The following is a 17,811-nucleotide window of genomic DNA, read 5'->3' as shown; positions in this document are numbered from 1 at the left end:
GCATGCATCTAAGGTCACCCAGAAATTCCTAACAGATCAGCAAGTGTAATTCCTGAGACCAGAACAATGGATTCCAAACAGTCCTGATGCTGCACCATGCGACTATTTCCTATGGGGACATCTGAAAAGCAAACTGAATAAGCGAAGAATTTCTACATTGAGAGGCCTTCAAAAAGCTATTAGAGAAGAGGTGAAGAAAATCCCCCAGGAAATCATTTTGCGGGCTTTAAAATCCTGACCGAAGCGTTGTAGACAAATCTATTATGCCGGAGGTCGACATATTGAGAAGCATCGCTGAATTTATGTAATAAATTTTGGAAATATAAACATTCAAAAATGATCCCTATATTTTTTTGTTACCCTGTAATGAACCTGACTTTACTAACTATATTAAACGACAAAGAATAAAATGGGCAGGCCACGTCATTAGAATCGACAAAGACTGTACCACAAAAAGAGTTTTCAATGCCAGACCAGTTGACACACGAAAAAGAGGTACGCCGAATTTGAGATGGATGGATGACCTAGAAAAAGACCTTTTGGTCTTAAAAACTAAAAACTGGAAAACACTAGCAGGAAAAAGGCTAGCCTGGAAAAAACTTCTTGAGAAGGCCAAAGCTTTCCCTGGGCTGTCGAGCCATTGATGAATTAAGAGGGTCCTATAAAATTTCATAAAAACAAGATTATATACAAAAGTAAATTTTAAAACTTAACATCTCAGTTTTCAATAAAAAGTGAAGTTTAAAAACTAATAGGAATATTCTTAATTACCATGTCATAGTAAAAACATCATTAAAAAAGTTTTTTGCAAAAGAAAAAGCCAAATAGAAACCGTTAATTTTTAAATGAATCATTCTTAATTTTTAGATTAAACAAAACAAAAATCCTTAAAATCTTTTAAAATGAGAGATTTAATGCGAAAAATCTCAAATTAACTTTTTCACATTTCCGTATTTTTAGAAAAAAATAAATATAAAAGAGTAAAGTTCATTAGAGACGCTCTTTAAAAAATGCTGTCATAATGAAAACGCTGATTAAAAAAAAAGTTGAAGAGAAACAGAAAAAAAAATGTTCTTAGTTCTGAAATATAATTGTAACGTTCAGAATCACAGTTTCCGTATCTTACAGGTTATCTGTCTTACCGTACAGGAAAAAAGTGACAAAAGAATAAAGTTTACTAAAAATGCTCCAGTCAAATGCTGAGGTATAGTTAATAAGGAAAAAGAAGCAAAAATAAAACAAATAATTCCTTTTTAAAACATAAAGTGTTGAAAAAACGAGATTGACTTGCCCGAATATAAGATTAAAAAATAATAAAAAATCCCCAATACTAAACTCGTGGTCCAGTATAAAGTAATCTAGTTTCAATTCTTCAAATTTCATTTTTGTCTTTCAGAACATAAATTAAAAAGTTTTAGAGCTTAACAAACACATGTAAAAGCAACTTCTAATAATGTATAGTAAAAAATAAAATTTCGGATTATTTTTTATTAAATCTATTCAAATTTTTATCCTCCAAAAATAAAACTGTTTGAAAAAAAAATTTCAAAATGACACTTAACTGAATATTTGGCCAATTTTTCGGTCAACCAACCATTCTGATTATTTGGTATTTGACCATTATCCGGGAAAAGGGCCGAGTACCGAATAATGGCAGAATATTCGTTACATCCTTAGTACACACACACACATATATATATAGATAGATATTAATGGTAAAATAAAGAATTATCTAAAACAGTTTTTATTTGCAGAGGTATTTAATTTAATTTAATTTATACATTTAGAAGGACCTCATCAGCTTAAAAGCTTTTCAAAATTAACTGTCTGAAAACAAAAATATTATCAAAAAAATTTAACTTATAAAAACTGGTTTCGTTAAAAAACTTAAAGAATAAAAACAACTAATAAACAACAAAATTGAGGTTGTTTCCTACATAATGTTTGTCAAGAAAGTATGTTGAAAGAAATATGTAATCCATTATGTAAATTAGGTTGATAGAATTAATAATACAATTTAAAGTACAGTTTGTCTAAAATAAGAACTCCTCCAGACATTCGCCTGGACCTGTGACGGTGACTATGGTAATGAGGTATGACTATTTCAAGTAGGGGTGCGGGGGCACTGTTTTGGAGTGGTTTTGACTCGGGTCGGTGGGAGAAAGGGAATCTCTTTATTCGGTCTATTGTGTTAGTCCTAGAGTGAAGCTATCCTCCTTAAAATGCACCATTCTTGTTTCCATAGCACCAGACGGCCTCAGACTTTGTGGCGGGAGGAGTTCATAGCTTAGATAAACTATATGTGGAAGATGCTTCTTTATCAAACAAATATAATTAACTATACTATCAGAATAAAATAATGATTTAATAAAACATTCACCAGTTAACAATTTTTATTTTTAACTTGTTTGTTAAGCAAACAAGTTTTTAAAATAAATTAAAACTTGATTAAAATAAAATAGAGTCTGGGCTTAATTAGACTGTAGATAGAGGCAAGCACAGTTTAAAATATTCTCTTTAAACCTAATAGAGATAGACAAGACATTATTTATAACTTGACCTAAAATTCCTATAAAAACATTTCATATAAAAAAACAAATACAAGCATTACCTTAGCAGTTTGACCTTTGGCTGTCATTGATGTTACAAGATATATTGCTGCATCTTTGCTTTTCCAGTGCTGTTTAGAATCTTTGTTATAGTTCTAGAAAAATAATATATGTATACATATAAGACAACAAATAACGAGATGAAACATTTATAAATGTATTTTCCTTAATCTATAGAAGTTTAACAAAACAAAAATCAATAATAATAACTTTAGAAGTAAAATAACTCATCTATAGTTGTTGCAAAATCAGTATCTGAGAAACAATTTAAATTTAATTACTACTAATGTTATTTAAATTTAACATATAATTTTTTCGTGTCATTCACATAGCAAAATATACCCATTTATCATAACAGGATTTTTCTGGAANAATCAGTATCTGAGAAACAATTTAAATTTAATTACTACTAATGTTATTTAAATTTAACATATAATTTTTTCGTGTCATTCACATAGTCTAATAATCTAAGCAAAATATACCCATTTATCATAACAGGATTTTTCTGGAATTGTGATAACATATAGACTGCATAACTCAAATTTGGTTGAGTTAGATTTGCATTGGAAGCCAAACATCCTAGTGTATGTTTCTTTCCCAGAGTAAATCTTTTTTTTTTTTTATCTGCACTATTAGTAAAGAATAAAGAAAAATAAACCTAGAGAATTTTTGAAAAATCTGATCAACAATTCCAACAACTTTTGAATTTTGCCTAAAATTGTATCATCAAAACAATAATTTATCTTTGTAGCAATTGAATCAAAATCTAGCCAAGTTTACTATAAAATTACATTGCCCCCAACACATAAAAGCAATAATACAATAAACATATAAACACAATTACACCACTGAAATTTTAAAAAACCAAGTTTATATAGAATATTATCAATTCCTGAGAACCATTCTCGACCACTTTGGTGAAGTTCATACAGGGCTCTTTTCAATTTAAAGTCATGTTTATTTTTGGATACAAAAGATGATGGCGGTTTCATAATGACTTGCACAATAAGCTTAACATAGAGGTAAGCACAAATTATTCCAAAGTTAACAATCATTTTAATCAATGCACAAAGAGAATAAACTAAAGTCTTATCAAAGGCTGCAGGACTAAAAACCTCATCATGTGATTCCCTTTCTACATATGCATTGCCTTCTGCTACTAATATGGCTTCAAAATTTGCCTTTTTCATCCTTTTTTTAACAGTATAGATCCATCTGCATCTTACAATTTTTACAACTTGAGGTATAAGAACTAAATCCCAAACTTAATAGTCATTCACACAGAATTGCTGCTCAAATCTGGAGGGAAAAAAATTCCCTGCGTTTTCCCTGTACATAGCATACACAATATATTAAGAGGAATACAACAATTACTGCGCTCTTGTGTGAGCTATATTGGGCTAACTACATTTATAAGTTTTAATAGCTGGAAAACTTAAAAGGAACAGTTGAGCACACTTAATGCTATAGTAAATTAAATAGTTTAGTATAGCTGAAATATCATCCTAAATATCCCATAGATTGTGCTTTGACTGGTCACCATTTTTTAAAAGATGAAAATAAGAAACAAAATTCTTTGTATTTTCCCAGTTAGTAAAAAAAAAATCAAAATTCCCTGCATTTTCCCTGTTATTTTAGGTGATTTTTAAATTCCCTGTATTTTCCAGGTTTTTTCCCTTGGGAGTGGCAGCCCTGCCACAGCATTTCTCCATTCCTGACATTCAGGTGTTTTAAAGATATTACAAAAGTTTGAATAGCAGGGTATACTAATTTATTAATTTCGGTAACATGTATTAATTGGATATAATCTAATCAATTTATTTGTCATGCAGATGATGCTTGACTAATTTTGGTATTAAGTATATGGTATTATTAAGGTTTGGTATTATGGAGATTTGAGCAGTTTTAATAAGGAATTTTACTATTCTCGAGGATTTCTTAATTTTTCGTAGTTTCAGTAAATATTTTTTCCAGTTGTATCAAAGATAGTGCATTAATATTTTAATAAATTAGAATTCAAAGAACTTTTTTTCACCACCATTCATGAACATTTTAAACAGTATATTAAACGGTTAGATAGATAAATGTTATTTTTCTCAAGACCTTATCAGAATTCTATTTGTTTTTAAAATTTCAGTTTTTAAAATCCAGTTACCACAGATAAATATATTTCACAAAAAATTCGAATTTTGAAACGCATGTAACAGGTACCAAATATACTAATATGAGTATTAACTAAGAATTATATTGATGTAATTGACAATTAATTAATCCAAAGAAACTGAAGCGGTAAGATATGATAGGAAGCTTCATTCGCTTCAAAAATAAATATGAAATAAACAGTCGACATGATTCAAGCGTTTCAAAAATAGATACTCATTTTTTAGACTTGCTACGCATGAAAGTAAAGATAACAGAAATGATATGAAATCAAAAACGTAAAGTTGTCAACCAAGAATGGAAAACAGGATGCGTTGCCAGATTTTTCAACAAAAAATAAGCACCTCTGCACTTTTTAAGCACTTAAAAAAAATTTTTTAATCACTTTCGTAAAAAAAGTTACAATTATTATCTGTGCAGTAATAAAAAAAATTTTCTATATTTAAAATTTCTTAATTTATAAACTTAAAATTCAAGAAAAATTAAAAACAAAAACTTTACATAATCATGATAAAATAGCTAGTTTCTGATAAATATTGCAGAGAAAATTGGGAAAAATCTTGCATTTTTTTAAATTTATAACGACAATCAACATGGCAAAGAAAAACCTCTTTTTAAAATATAGAAAATTAAGCACTTTTTACAAACCCCGAATAAAAAAAAAGGAACTTTAAGGGATTTTAAAGAAAAGAAAGTAAAAAATAATCCCCTTTAAGCACTTTTTAAAAACACTACACACCTTGGTAAAATAATCATAATAATCTTGGTTTCGATAATCATAATTTTAAATTAAAATTATAATTTTGGTAATTGAAACTTTGTTTTAATAGTTAAAGTATTCTTTAAATTCTCTATTTGATATAGTCTTCAAATTTCAATCATCCATTTGTTTCAAAATGGTTGCTATGCATTCAAAGCTATGTATTATAATGAAAAATTGTTTTAGGTAGTTAGAGCTTCTAAAGTATTCTTATAATATAGTTTTAATATTATTTTAATTTTGATTAAACATTTATAAAGTATTTTTAGTCATGAATCAAAGTTTTTACAGTGTCTTTGAATAAAATAAAATAAAAAAGAATCCGATTAAAATTTAAAAAAATCACAAACCCTGTTTTACAGTGTTGTGCATTACTGATTTAAGGATCATTATCTTTCTATTCTCCCCGCAAGGAGAATCAGAGAGTATATATTCATGAGAACAACAAAAAATGTAAAAGCAAAGTTTTCCACACTTACTAAGAGCATTGCATTGACATATTCTGAAAAAACTTTGGTTATGTTGGCTTCAAAATGTTTGGCTAAAGCTTTCACCAAATCACAAGCGGCTCTTCTACGAGTATCAATATCTAAAACATAGAAATAGGATATTTTCTTTTAAATATCATTTTAACCAAATATCTAAGTATTCCCATTTATAATGATGAACCATTCTCCTGCTTGCAGTTTTAAGCTAACTAAAAGATTGGAGCAACTCCTTAGGTAAAAAATGTCATTTCATTCTTATGTTATTATTCTTTTATGTCTTCAATCATGACTGCGTATTGTCTCTTAATGAATTACATTCAAATAAATTGATGTCTTTTGGCTTTTTCAGTACAAAATTAATCCAGGATTTCTTTCTAGAGAAATTCATGAAGATTACTTTTCTAAAAACTAAGATCATATTTAATTTTATAAAAAATCTACATCAGGGTTTCCTATGATGATTTTTTACCTTTCACGTAAACGATTTAGTACTGTTTCTCCATTAATTTTGCTTCTCAGGAAGTAACAGATATTTTCAATTTTTATTGCTGCTTTTTTTATAACTCTTATTATTCATGTGCTATTAATGTTTTTTTTCCTATAATAATAGAGTAAAATATAATTTTTTTAAATAAGACTATAACATCATTGAAGACATTGGTCCGACCTATCTTTTATCTCCTAAGAACTTTTTTTTGAGTCGTGATACATTAATATTTTTATAAATTAAAAGAAATTGGCCAACCAATGCACATAAAAAATGTTTTTAAAAAAGGTTTTTTTTAAAAATTTTGTTTTAAAACTTTCTGCTTTAGTTCACTAACAATGGGAAAAATATTTCACAAGAACCACAAATGTTACAGGGTATTATGAATCCAATATACAAGAGGACAATAAAGTTTAATAAGACAATTGATAGTTCCCAGATTGAAAAAAAAAGATGTATAATAAAAAGAGGACTGTTAAAACAAAATTGGGAGTCCTTCCTACGTTTAACACTTATGAAGTTGCAACTAAAATTCATGCTTATTACAAAATCAATTACCAGAGCCTTCAATATCTCTTCGAATGTACTCTTCAGGATTATCTTCAAAGAGTTCTTCATCACAATCTGAAATAATAATAGTAAGAAAATAAAATTTATGAGAAACAAATTTTTTAATAATTACAAACACGCTCATAACCAGCACAAAGAGGCCACAAAATTTGCTCGTAACAACCAAGGGCTAGTGAAACGTGGGCTCAGGCAACAAACACGAAAAGGAAATTTTTTCAGTTAGAGATTAGCCGAGCTGAAGCTGGGTAATTAAGTTTGAATATTATGAATCACAAAATTGCTGGCTGAATAATCATTAAAAGAGAGCTATGTTCTAATAAACTTAACATCGTACCAACTTATTTCGTTAAATCTGAGTTCTTGTTAAATCGGGGCTAGTGAGTTAAAACCAGGGTTTGTGATCTTTTTAAAAAAATAAAATAAATCATACTTTGATTTAAATCGGATTTTTTTTATTTAAATCAGTTTTTTTTTATTCAAATACACTGTAAGAACTTTGATTTATGATTAAAAAAACTTTATAAACGTTTAATCAAAATTAAATGAATATTAAAACTAAATTATAATATTTTAGAAGCTCTAACTGACTAAAATAATTTTTCACTATAATACATAGCTTTGAATGATAGCAACAATTTTGAAACAAATGCATGATTGAAATTTAAAGACTAGATAAAACAGAGAATTTAAAGAATACTTCAGGGCTCTGCCTAGGTTTTTCTGAGAGGTACTTATTTTGTGAAAATTTAGACATAATTTGGGAAAATTAAAAATTATATTAAAAAATAAACACAAAAATATGGATTTAATGTTTCTTACGAGACACAAAAATAAAATTTTGAGAAAAAGTATTTTGTGAAATTATTCTACCGTTTTTCCTAAAGTTGTATTTGTGAAGGTACCGCTAAACAGTAGTAAAGTTGACTTGGACAGACTCTGTACTTTAACTATTAAAACAAAGTTTCAATTAACAAACCATAATTTTAATTTTAATAAAGATTTTTTTTTTCGCTTGATTTTTAAAATGACAAAATAAATGTAACAGATTGTGTTTATAAATGTAGTCATTCATCAAGAAATAAATAAATATTTAATCTATATATTTTCAAATTAAAATATTCAATTTTTAATCCTAGATCAAAATAGATAAGTTAAGCTAAAAAAATTTTTTAAAAAAATCAATGCACTCATTGGAATTTCTTTCCACAAAATTTCTTTATAGAAAATCTGATAATGTCAATGACATATGAGAAAAAAATACCAGTTAATAACCCTACTGCTTCAAGTAGACTTTGAAAGAGAAAAATGACACTATATCAGGAAAAAAATATCTGAATTCATCAGCCTTTTTTCTTCTATTTTTGGCATATCAGGGTAATTTCTTTTTTATATAACCTCAAGCTTCAGAAATATACATTTTTCACCAATAAAATATAATGTAGATTTTATTCCATGCTTTTTCAATCAAAAAGTAGAATTTTAATTAACATTATTTGCATTATTTTTAGAAAAAAATCATGTTTATTAATTACTTTCTACAGCTATGCAAGTCTATATTAAGACAGCATTAAATGTTTACTTTAATCTGTACTTTCAATCTAAAGAATCAAAACATTTTTATAAATGTAATTTCAAATGTGTTGGAATTTAACAAACACCAAGAACGAAAGTAATTTCGTTAACTAAAATGAATTAATGCAGCAATTTATTTAAAATAAATTTTTAAACTAAGAAAACAAAATAATAGAAGCATCAATAATTTAAAACACTGTTTTTTAACTTTTAAAATCAATATATATACAGTACAGAACCCGTTATCCGGAAATCAGAAAACCGGAAAACCAAAAAACCGGAACGAAATTCCGGTTCATTTTCCCGCCATTTTAAAAAAAAAAAAATTTTTTTTTTCCTCATAAGATTTTAGGATTTTTCATTCTTTTTTGAAAGATATTCACTTTACCATCATTTTGGAAATAATCATTAGTGTATTACTTCATCGTTTTTTCTTTTTTTTAAGATTATTTCCAAAAAAAAAATTTTTTTTAGTTGGGTTTAACAATAAAAAAACGGCTTTTTGTAGCGATTCAGAAAACCGGAAAAATCAGTTTACCGGAATAGCGATGGTCCCGATAGTTCCGGATAATCGGTTCCCTACTGTATTTTAAAAAAATTAGTTGATTTAAATCAACTAATTAATTTAATTAGTTGATTTGAATTTATTAGTTGATAAAATTAGTTGATTAAAAAATTAGTTGATTAAAGTGATTTTTTTAAAAAAATCATTTGATTTAAATCATGATTTAAATCATGACTTAAATCATGATTTAAATCGTGACTTAAATCAAGCTGATTTAAATCAACAAACCCTGGAATATATTAAACATTGTATTTTTTTTTATTTCATTCGAGTTTTTAAAATTGTTTAACAAAGTATATGGGTGATTCTTTTTAAACATGACAATTCGGACCAAAAAATTTCTTCAAATTTAGTCTTCAAAATAATCTAAAATTTTTTTTGTATACTTCTTTAGTTACATTTATTAATATCTTACAGACAGCTGTGTAGTTTATTGACATTTGCTCGAGAAAAAAAATAAAATAGAAATTCACCAAATCTTGAAAGCCAGGAAAAGGACATATTAGCTTAGAAGTTTAAAAAACAGTCATTTTAAGTTAATAGTAATTTACTCAACTTAAGCCTTTATGTTAGATGGATCATAAATTGCATAAATTAATTCTTTTTATCTGGTGTAGAAAGAATCAATTTTTTTTTGTTGCTGATATGTAAAGAATAAAATTGTGTATAATAATCAATCATTAAATAAATAAATAACTTTGATTACATCCAACCAAATTACAATCATACTTAAACTTGGTATTAAGTTAATATTTGCTTTTCCTCCTTACAGTATTAGCAGTTAAAAAAAAAATTTTGGTAACACTTCNCTCGAGAAAGAGAAAAAATCACTTAATTACATTAAAATAATAAAAAAAACTTTTAAAAGGAAAACGAAAATCACTTTATTGAATCCGCATGACTACACTAAAATATATTGCTCCGTTCTGGGTTCCTTCTTTTCACACCCTTTCTATTCTATATCTTATTCCACAAACCTCACATATATTTCTTTCACTTGCTGACGATTCCCTTTTACTTGTACTTGGTGCAGCTGGGTTAAGACATTGCAAACGGATGATTGGTTAAAGAATTTTTAGGTGTGGTTTGATGATTGACATCAGACTAGCGCAAATCGGGAGCGCGGACGTTGAGAAAGGATTATAAGGGAAAATTAAGGAAAATAATACAGAAAATATAGGAAAAAATAGGAAATATAGCAATTTTTCTAGATTAATAGGAAATATAGGAAATATAGGAGCGCTGCGAGGCCTGCAATCTATTAACATAAGATATTGATTGCTGGCTCTATCTATTTTGGTTATAAACCACTAAATAAAAGTAGCCGGGAAAATGGCATATTTTCTTGGGACAAACAAATTATTGACCGAAAAAATTATTTTAAACGAAATTTTTGTAAATAATACCCTCTGCATATATTCTAGAAATGCTTACACAGGATAAGATAAAAAAAATTAGATTTTGAAAAATGTATGGGAAGTTTTGAAGCTAGTTATTATTGGAAACATTGTTTGGGACATGCCAGGAAAATGACATTTTGAAGTTCAATTAAATTTTTTAACTATACAAAACAGTCAATGCTAGTGCAAAGTCATTTTAAAATGCTAACAGCAATGCAATTTATTAATTTTTTTTAAAAAAAAGTTCTTTTAGTATTACAGTATCAAGTAGTAAAAGTATCAATACTTTAAAACACTGTTTTTTAACTTTTAAAATCAATATAAATATTTAAAAAAATCAGTTGATTTAAATTGTGATTTAAATCAAGCTGATTTAAATCAACAAACCCTGGTTAAAACTGTATATAGGAGAATTGGTCCCTGATACCCTGTACCCTGATAATTTTCATGCTGGTAGTGCTTTCTAGTAAACATTGTCTTTTACTTTTGGTAGAGAGCGAATTAAGCTACATGAGGTAAGTAAGAATACTCTGCTTTTGTTCGATTATAAGTTCTTGAGTCGTGATGGCTCTGGGGAAAAAGCGTTTGCCTTCCATTGTGGTGAACCAGGTTCGAATCCCAGTGATAGCTGGTTGTAAGGAATTCTGCATCCGGCTTGCACCGACCACAGCGCTGACGTAAAATATCCTCAGTGATAGACGGATGATGGGTTAGAGTCCCCTTGCCGTCAGGTAAATCGTGGGAGGGCTTCGAAGGTTTTCCTCCATGTAAAGCAAATTCGGATTAGTACCATCAGAAAAGTTCTCCATGAAGGCAAATTTCTCCTAATGCTTGATCCGGAGTTCCTTTGTCTTCTGGATTGGGTTTAAAATCACAAGGCTACTGAGTTGAACATTAGTAACCGTAAAACCAAAATTGGGTCGGATATTGAACGCGGTTATAAATATAAATATTACGAGTGCTTAGTTTTTCTTTCTACTAGTAAAGAACAAGTTAAAAACTGGAAGTAATCAAGTGTGATGATTAAAAAAAAACATGCCCTGCTCTACTAATTGTGATTACATTCATAAATTGTATCTCATATACCCAAACTTTTCGTGCAGAGCTTACAGGTATGTATAAAAAGCTTGACTAAATACATTCATTCAATTTATCATTAATTTTGCACTACTAATAAATGAACTCTTTGCTTACAATCAGTGGAAGCTTGACTAAATACATTCATTCAATTTATCATTAATTTTGCACTACTAATAAATGAACTCTTTGCTTACAATCAGTGGACCGGAACAAATTTGTCACGATAAGTGTCGTAAGCAAAAGGTAAAAGATAGTTCTTCTAAAGATTTTGAGTTAAAGAACAAGTTCTTTATTTCATTTTTAAAATTTCATGAACTTGGAAAATTTTTAACAGCTAAAAAACATGAGCTTTTGTATTTAATGCAAAATGTACAACATATGAATCTTTTTTTAAAAAAAAAAGCAATAGCACTATCTTCATAATTTCCATATCTGCTCTCGGAGATTGAATTGGATTTTAAATTACAGATACTTAATTGGGAAGGAAATAATTTAAGAAACAGCAGCCATAGAATTCTTATTACGAAATAAATGCTTTCAAAATAAATTTTCAACCTATTGAAAGAAAAGAACAATTTTAGAAAAAAAAAGGAAAGAACTTTAGTACACATTCACAATCGCCCATTTTTTTCGCATAAAGGTCAGCTCATGTAAAAACAATATCTTCTTTCATTAAAATAAAAAGGGAAATATATGATAATAGAGATGAAACAATTATTTGATAATTAACAATGGAAAATTAATTTCCTCTCACAACCTCTTTTTTAAGACATTTCTAAAAAGGAATCAAAACTAGGAATAATTTTTTGGAAATTAATAAATGTTTCAATTATTTAAAATGTTTTCAAGGATAAGCACATATCAATTGATTATGTGGCTCCCATTAGCAGAATTAGTAAGACTTTTGATATCTGCAAATGCTCAAAGAGCATTGTCAAAAATAAACAATCAACTCCCATTATTTAAAATTACAAATTTGTTTTTAAATGATTAAAATTTAATCTAAAGAACAAAAGAAGCTTCAATTAATATGAAATTAAGTACGAATGCCAACATGATGGAACAAAAATTATTGGCAATACATAAATTATTTTGTAGGGAAGTGGGCGTAAATACTTATGCAGGGACTTTGATTGTCCTGTGAGTTATGTCCAGTTTTCAGCACATTTTGTTTTGGAAATAAGATCTTTCTTATTTTTAATTCTAACTAGAAAACAATTTTTTGTAATGCCCTGAAAAATTTGCCTTCTTTATACTTATTTTCCATTTAGTAAATATTTTAATAAATGCAATTCTAGAAGCACTTTTTTTAAAAATCTGCTATAATTTTAAATTTAGAAAGTTGTTTGACAACTTGCATCGAGATCCAAATACAATTTTCGGTCTGAACTTTAAAATTTTTGAATTTGACAGTTTTTTTTCTTATAATTTCTCAAATACATTTTTATTTTACAAAATAATTTTGCTAACTTGGGGCTTTGACCTACATGAGTTTTAAAAAAAAAAAAAAATGCATGGGTGAACTTACCTCGAAATTCCATATTTGGTATGATGACCTTCTCACAAATGGAACTGAGAACATCCGGTGCTTCAAACAAATGTTTATAATTTGCACGATCTGCTACAGATGATAGGAAGTGAATAGCATTGCTCACCAGCTACAAAAATAATAATATTTTTCAGTGTTGAAAATAATAACACTTGATTGTAATCAATAAAAAAACAATAACCAACAAGAAATCTTTTCAAAATACTTCAAAGCATTTTCAGTTTTTTTAATTTTACCTTTGCTTAATTTCTTCATTGTGTGAAAAACTGTTCATGCACTTTTTAATTGAACATCGCTTTTTGATATTTGTTAAAGATAAAGTTAGTTTACTGATCTTTCAAGCACTACAGAACTCTAAAAATTTGCACGCATTTATGCTCTCGGTGACTATTCAAATTTAAAAGACTTTTCTTTTCAATTTACAATCACTTTAAATCTAAATGCTAAAAAATTTATAAACTTTAGCAGATTTGAAATGAAATTTCCATTTCCAAGTACCTTTTTTGCAAAGGTTTTGCCTTTAAACAAGTATTACTACAATGGAATATTTTTCTTCATTTAGTAAAATATTACAAACTCCTGTTTTTCTGTAATGGGTCTTTTGAAGAAATCTTAAATATACAAAATGTCATTTTAAAATTTTACTAATATTTTGTCTATAATAGTTTTTCTCACAGCACTTTATCGATTAGAGGTTGTGTCTTTAGACATTTTGTTTGAGTGACTTTGCATAAAACAGTATGTTGTCTTGGCAAGATTCTGTTATGCTTTTATGGAATGTTCTAAACTATGATACTTTGACTGGTTTCTGCAGTTAATGTATCCTATGAATTTATTATATATGCATTCTAATGGTCAATATTTTTTATAATAAGGTTGAAATTTAATCATAAGAATTATTTTTTATTAAAAGGAATGTCTATATACAGGGAAGAGTTAGCAACAAAAAAAATTCTAGCCAATGAAATTTTAAAATTTAGTATTACAAACAATTAATGATTAAATTATTGCCAAATATATAATAGGGAAATAGTGAAGTTTAAATTATAAAATTAATAGCAAAGAACTATAAAATTAACTGCATTAATACTGAACTCACAAAGTTGAATAAAAGTATGTTAATTAATTTCATAATATACAGGTTAACTATATATTGTATTTGTTTGATTTAATGTATCAAATAAAGATATGGTTTATTTGATACACTATATCAAACATGTGATTACTGGAAGAAATTATCTAAAACATTTTTTTCAATGAGTAGTTTTCTTATAGTACTTATTTACTTTTTTTTTCTTTACCTAAAAGAAAAATAAAAGACTTATTTTTGTGCATAAAAGTAACATTTATAAAATGTAAAGAGAGAAAATAAATTTTTTTACCTAATACATTTTTTTCTCATCGCTACATAAAATATATATACATTAAAAAAAATACACAAGACAACAGCAATATTTAAAAAACTATTGATGATATATTATAACCCGGATTTTGATGACCTAAAAAATCAACTAATGCCCTTAAAAGGTGCAGAAAATACCCTTAAAAAATGCTTTAAAAATGTGAAAATTGCGCTAAAAATGCCTTATGGCATGACTTAAATAAAGTAAAAATATTGAACTAAAACAATTTTAAAAAATCAAATTATTATGAGTCATTTCAAAATATATAAAGTAATGCAATATTTGTTCAATGTTCATTAAAGTTTGAAAAATATGTTTTATATCCTAAAATAACAAATAAAAAGGAAAATGTGTTGACTCCAAAACATTTTCCTTTTGTATAGAAACTTTAATGAATATAACAATTTCCATCTCATAATATTACTAAATATTAGAATTACATTGGATTATTAAATGATGTTTGATATTTTGAAATGTAAACGAGCGTCTCTTATCTGAAAGTAAATTTTTATACCTGGAGAAGCTTCTTTCAACATCTACTGAAGTTATTGGTGCGTACTTGAAAAAGACGGTCTCACTTACTAACAATTCTTCTTCAATTTGAAAAGATGTTGCTTCACCTGCTAATATCCTAGAGATTTTCTTCATTGTTTGGAAGGTGTTCTTCTCCAAAACTTTGTTCAATTTAGCTGCTACACTTTGTGCTATCTTTCCACTTGCTTTTAGCAACAGTTGATTCACTACGTCAATAGAATTTATTGCATCGCAAAGTTCCAATTCTTGTTTCTCCGAGCTTGTAATTGTCGAGGACACAATAGCAAAGTTAGACTTGATAAATGATAAGTTTCCTTCGATTTTATCAGAGGCCTATTTGTTTGGCGCTATCTTAATTGATGCAGCATCTTCTGAATCAAGACAAATCTTGTTCTTCATGTAATAAAAATGCCCCCCAAAAATAATAAAAATTGGAAAATATTAACAAAAAACTTTAAAAAATGCTTTAAAATGCAAAATACACCCCAAAATTTAAAAAAAAAAAAAATGCTTTATAAATCTAAAAAAATGCTCTAAAGGACAAAAAATGCCCAAAAATGCAAATGTCATCAAAATCCAGGCCTTAATTACATATATTGATATTGAACCACGTGTGTTTACGACAAAATCTCATGAAACCGACGGGTCAAAAAGAGCTTATTATATTAAACATCAAGCATTGAAAAAAGATCAAATTATATGAGAAATTTTAATTGCTTAGTAAAAAAAATAAGCTTTGATTTAGTAAGTTGGAACATTTTGCTTAAATATCTTTCACAACATACACACACACACACAAAGCTGAAATTGTACATTTCAGCAATATTTTAAAATACATCATTTGAATTAGAGACAGCTCTCCACTTACCAAATCGTATTTAACTTGTTGGCCGGTTGAAGTAAGCAGGGACCAAATGGCATGAACAAAATTAGGTAAATATTCTGAAAACTCTTCATCATACTTCTGAGCATATAATGAGACATTCTCAGAAATTTGGGATTTCAATTGTTCGAGAAGACCAGCTTCTTCATCATCCTAAAAATGATTTCTCTCAGTTTAATGAAACATTTTATATAACATGTACTTTGATCTTCAATATTACATGTACAATGCATTACTCTCTGACAGAATTTCATATAAAAAGCAATCCTAACGGTTTAAAGAATGTATTTTCTCTGGATAAACATGGCTTTTTATACCATGGATTTGCAATTCTGACCTTCAAATTATGAAGAATATCCACTATCAATCATGTGAGTCATCGTACGTACTTAATTTATGTTACATTAGAGCTGCAGAATGGGCTATTGGTGACAGTCTGGGAAACATCTCTGAGGATGATTCAACATTACTTTGGTACCCCGAGAACCTGCACGCGAAATCAAGAACTTTACAGTAGAACAGCTTAATGAGGACCGATACCGCGCACCCTCATAAACTGTTTTACCTTAAAGTTCTCGGTCCCTATGCAGGCTGATCAAAGATGTCACCCATCCGCCTACTGACCACAGTCAGCGATGCTTGACTTTGGTGTTTGGTTCGATCCCCAGCGGAGATATCTTTTTTCCTACCTTGTCAATACTAGTATTATTATCATTATTTTGTTAGTCTATGTTATTCTTTAATTTTTATACCTCTACAGATTTTTTCTTTCCTCAATCTATGTTAAAGCAATTCCATTAATGTACGTTGCTAATTCACAATACTGCCTTTATCATACATCTCGATACCTCTAAAGTTTATGTTTTATAGATATTATTAATTTGTTACAACATTGTCATAATAATTACCTCAAAATTATTAATTAATTAAATACTCAGTATTTTGTAACATGTTCTCATAGTTTTCCTCTATTTATCCCTATGTCTTTATTATTAAGATCTTCTCATATCTTTCCCCGGTCACCCTCCCAAACACTGACTTCAGTGGATGATGCTTCATTTCGGTGTACCGCTGTTCCAAGTACTATCCCTCCCCCCCCTTATCTCAATTAATGCGTTTATTTTTATTCCTACTAATTACAACTATTACCTCCTGATTCATCAAATCCCCTTTCAACTTACTTAATTAACCGTCTATTATACTTTTATTCACCCTTATTTTATTAAATTACTTTTAAATCCGTTGTAAACTACTATCAACAATTACTCCCAGCTCGTTCAATTTGGTGCCGCAGTGGTGCCATCTACCGGATCAATTTGCTCACAACACCACCACTCAATCTCGCTACTATTATTATTTCTATTAATACTACCAATTATTAAACTTACCCTAATATTTTCTTAGTGACTTTTTTAATTAATCTTTGCTATACACCAACTATCATAATTAAGATACTATATCCCAACTAATACCCCGTTTATCCCTTCCCCAATCTTTNTCTGGATAAACATGGCTTTTTATACCATGGATTTGCAATTCTGACCTTCAAATTATGAAGAACATCCACTATCAATCATGTGAGTCATCGTACGTACTTAATTTACGTTGCATTAGAGCTGCAGAATTGGCTATTGGTGACAGTCTGGGAAACATCTCTGAGGATGAATCAACATTACTTTGATACCCCGACAGCCTGCATGCGAAATCAAGAACTTTACAGTAGAATAGTTTAATGAGGACCAATACCGGGC

At 28.3% G+C, this 17,811-nt stretch overlaps 1 protein-coding gene across 1 annotated transcript in view; it reads right to left on the bottom strand.

Moving 5' to 3' along the window:
• LOC107447405 (chromosome segregation 1) overlaps positions 1 to 17,811 on the bottom strand; it is a 77,082-nt gene that overhangs the window by 32,156 nt on the left and 27,115 nt on the right. The window contains exons 9-13 of the mRNA XM_071180538.1: positions 16,046 to 16,213; positions 13,220 to 13,349; positions 7,063 to 7,128; positions 6,009 to 6,118; positions 2,612 to 2,704 (exon numbers count right to left, since the gene is read on the bottom strand). Of these exons, the coding sequence (XP_071036639.1) occupies positions 2,612 to 2,704; positions 6,009 to 6,118; positions 7,063 to 7,128; positions 13,220 to 13,349; positions 16,046 to 16,213 (567 nt within the window). The remainder of the gene's footprint in view (positions 1 to 2,611; positions 2,705 to 6,008; positions 6,119 to 7,062; positions 7,129 to 13,219; positions 13,350 to 16,045; positions 16,214 to 17,811) is intronic.

Source organism: Parasteatoda tepidariorum, chromosome 4, assembly GCF_043381705.1.
Source record: "Parasteatoda tepidariorum isolate YZ-2023 chromosome 4, CAS_Ptep_4.0, whole genome shotgun sequence".
In the NCBI taxonomy this organism is placed as follows: Eukaryota; Metazoa; Arthropoda; class Arachnida; order Araneae; family Theridiidae; genus Parasteatoda; species Parasteatoda tepidariorum.
This window is presented reverse-complemented; position numbering and strand designations above follow the sequence as displayed.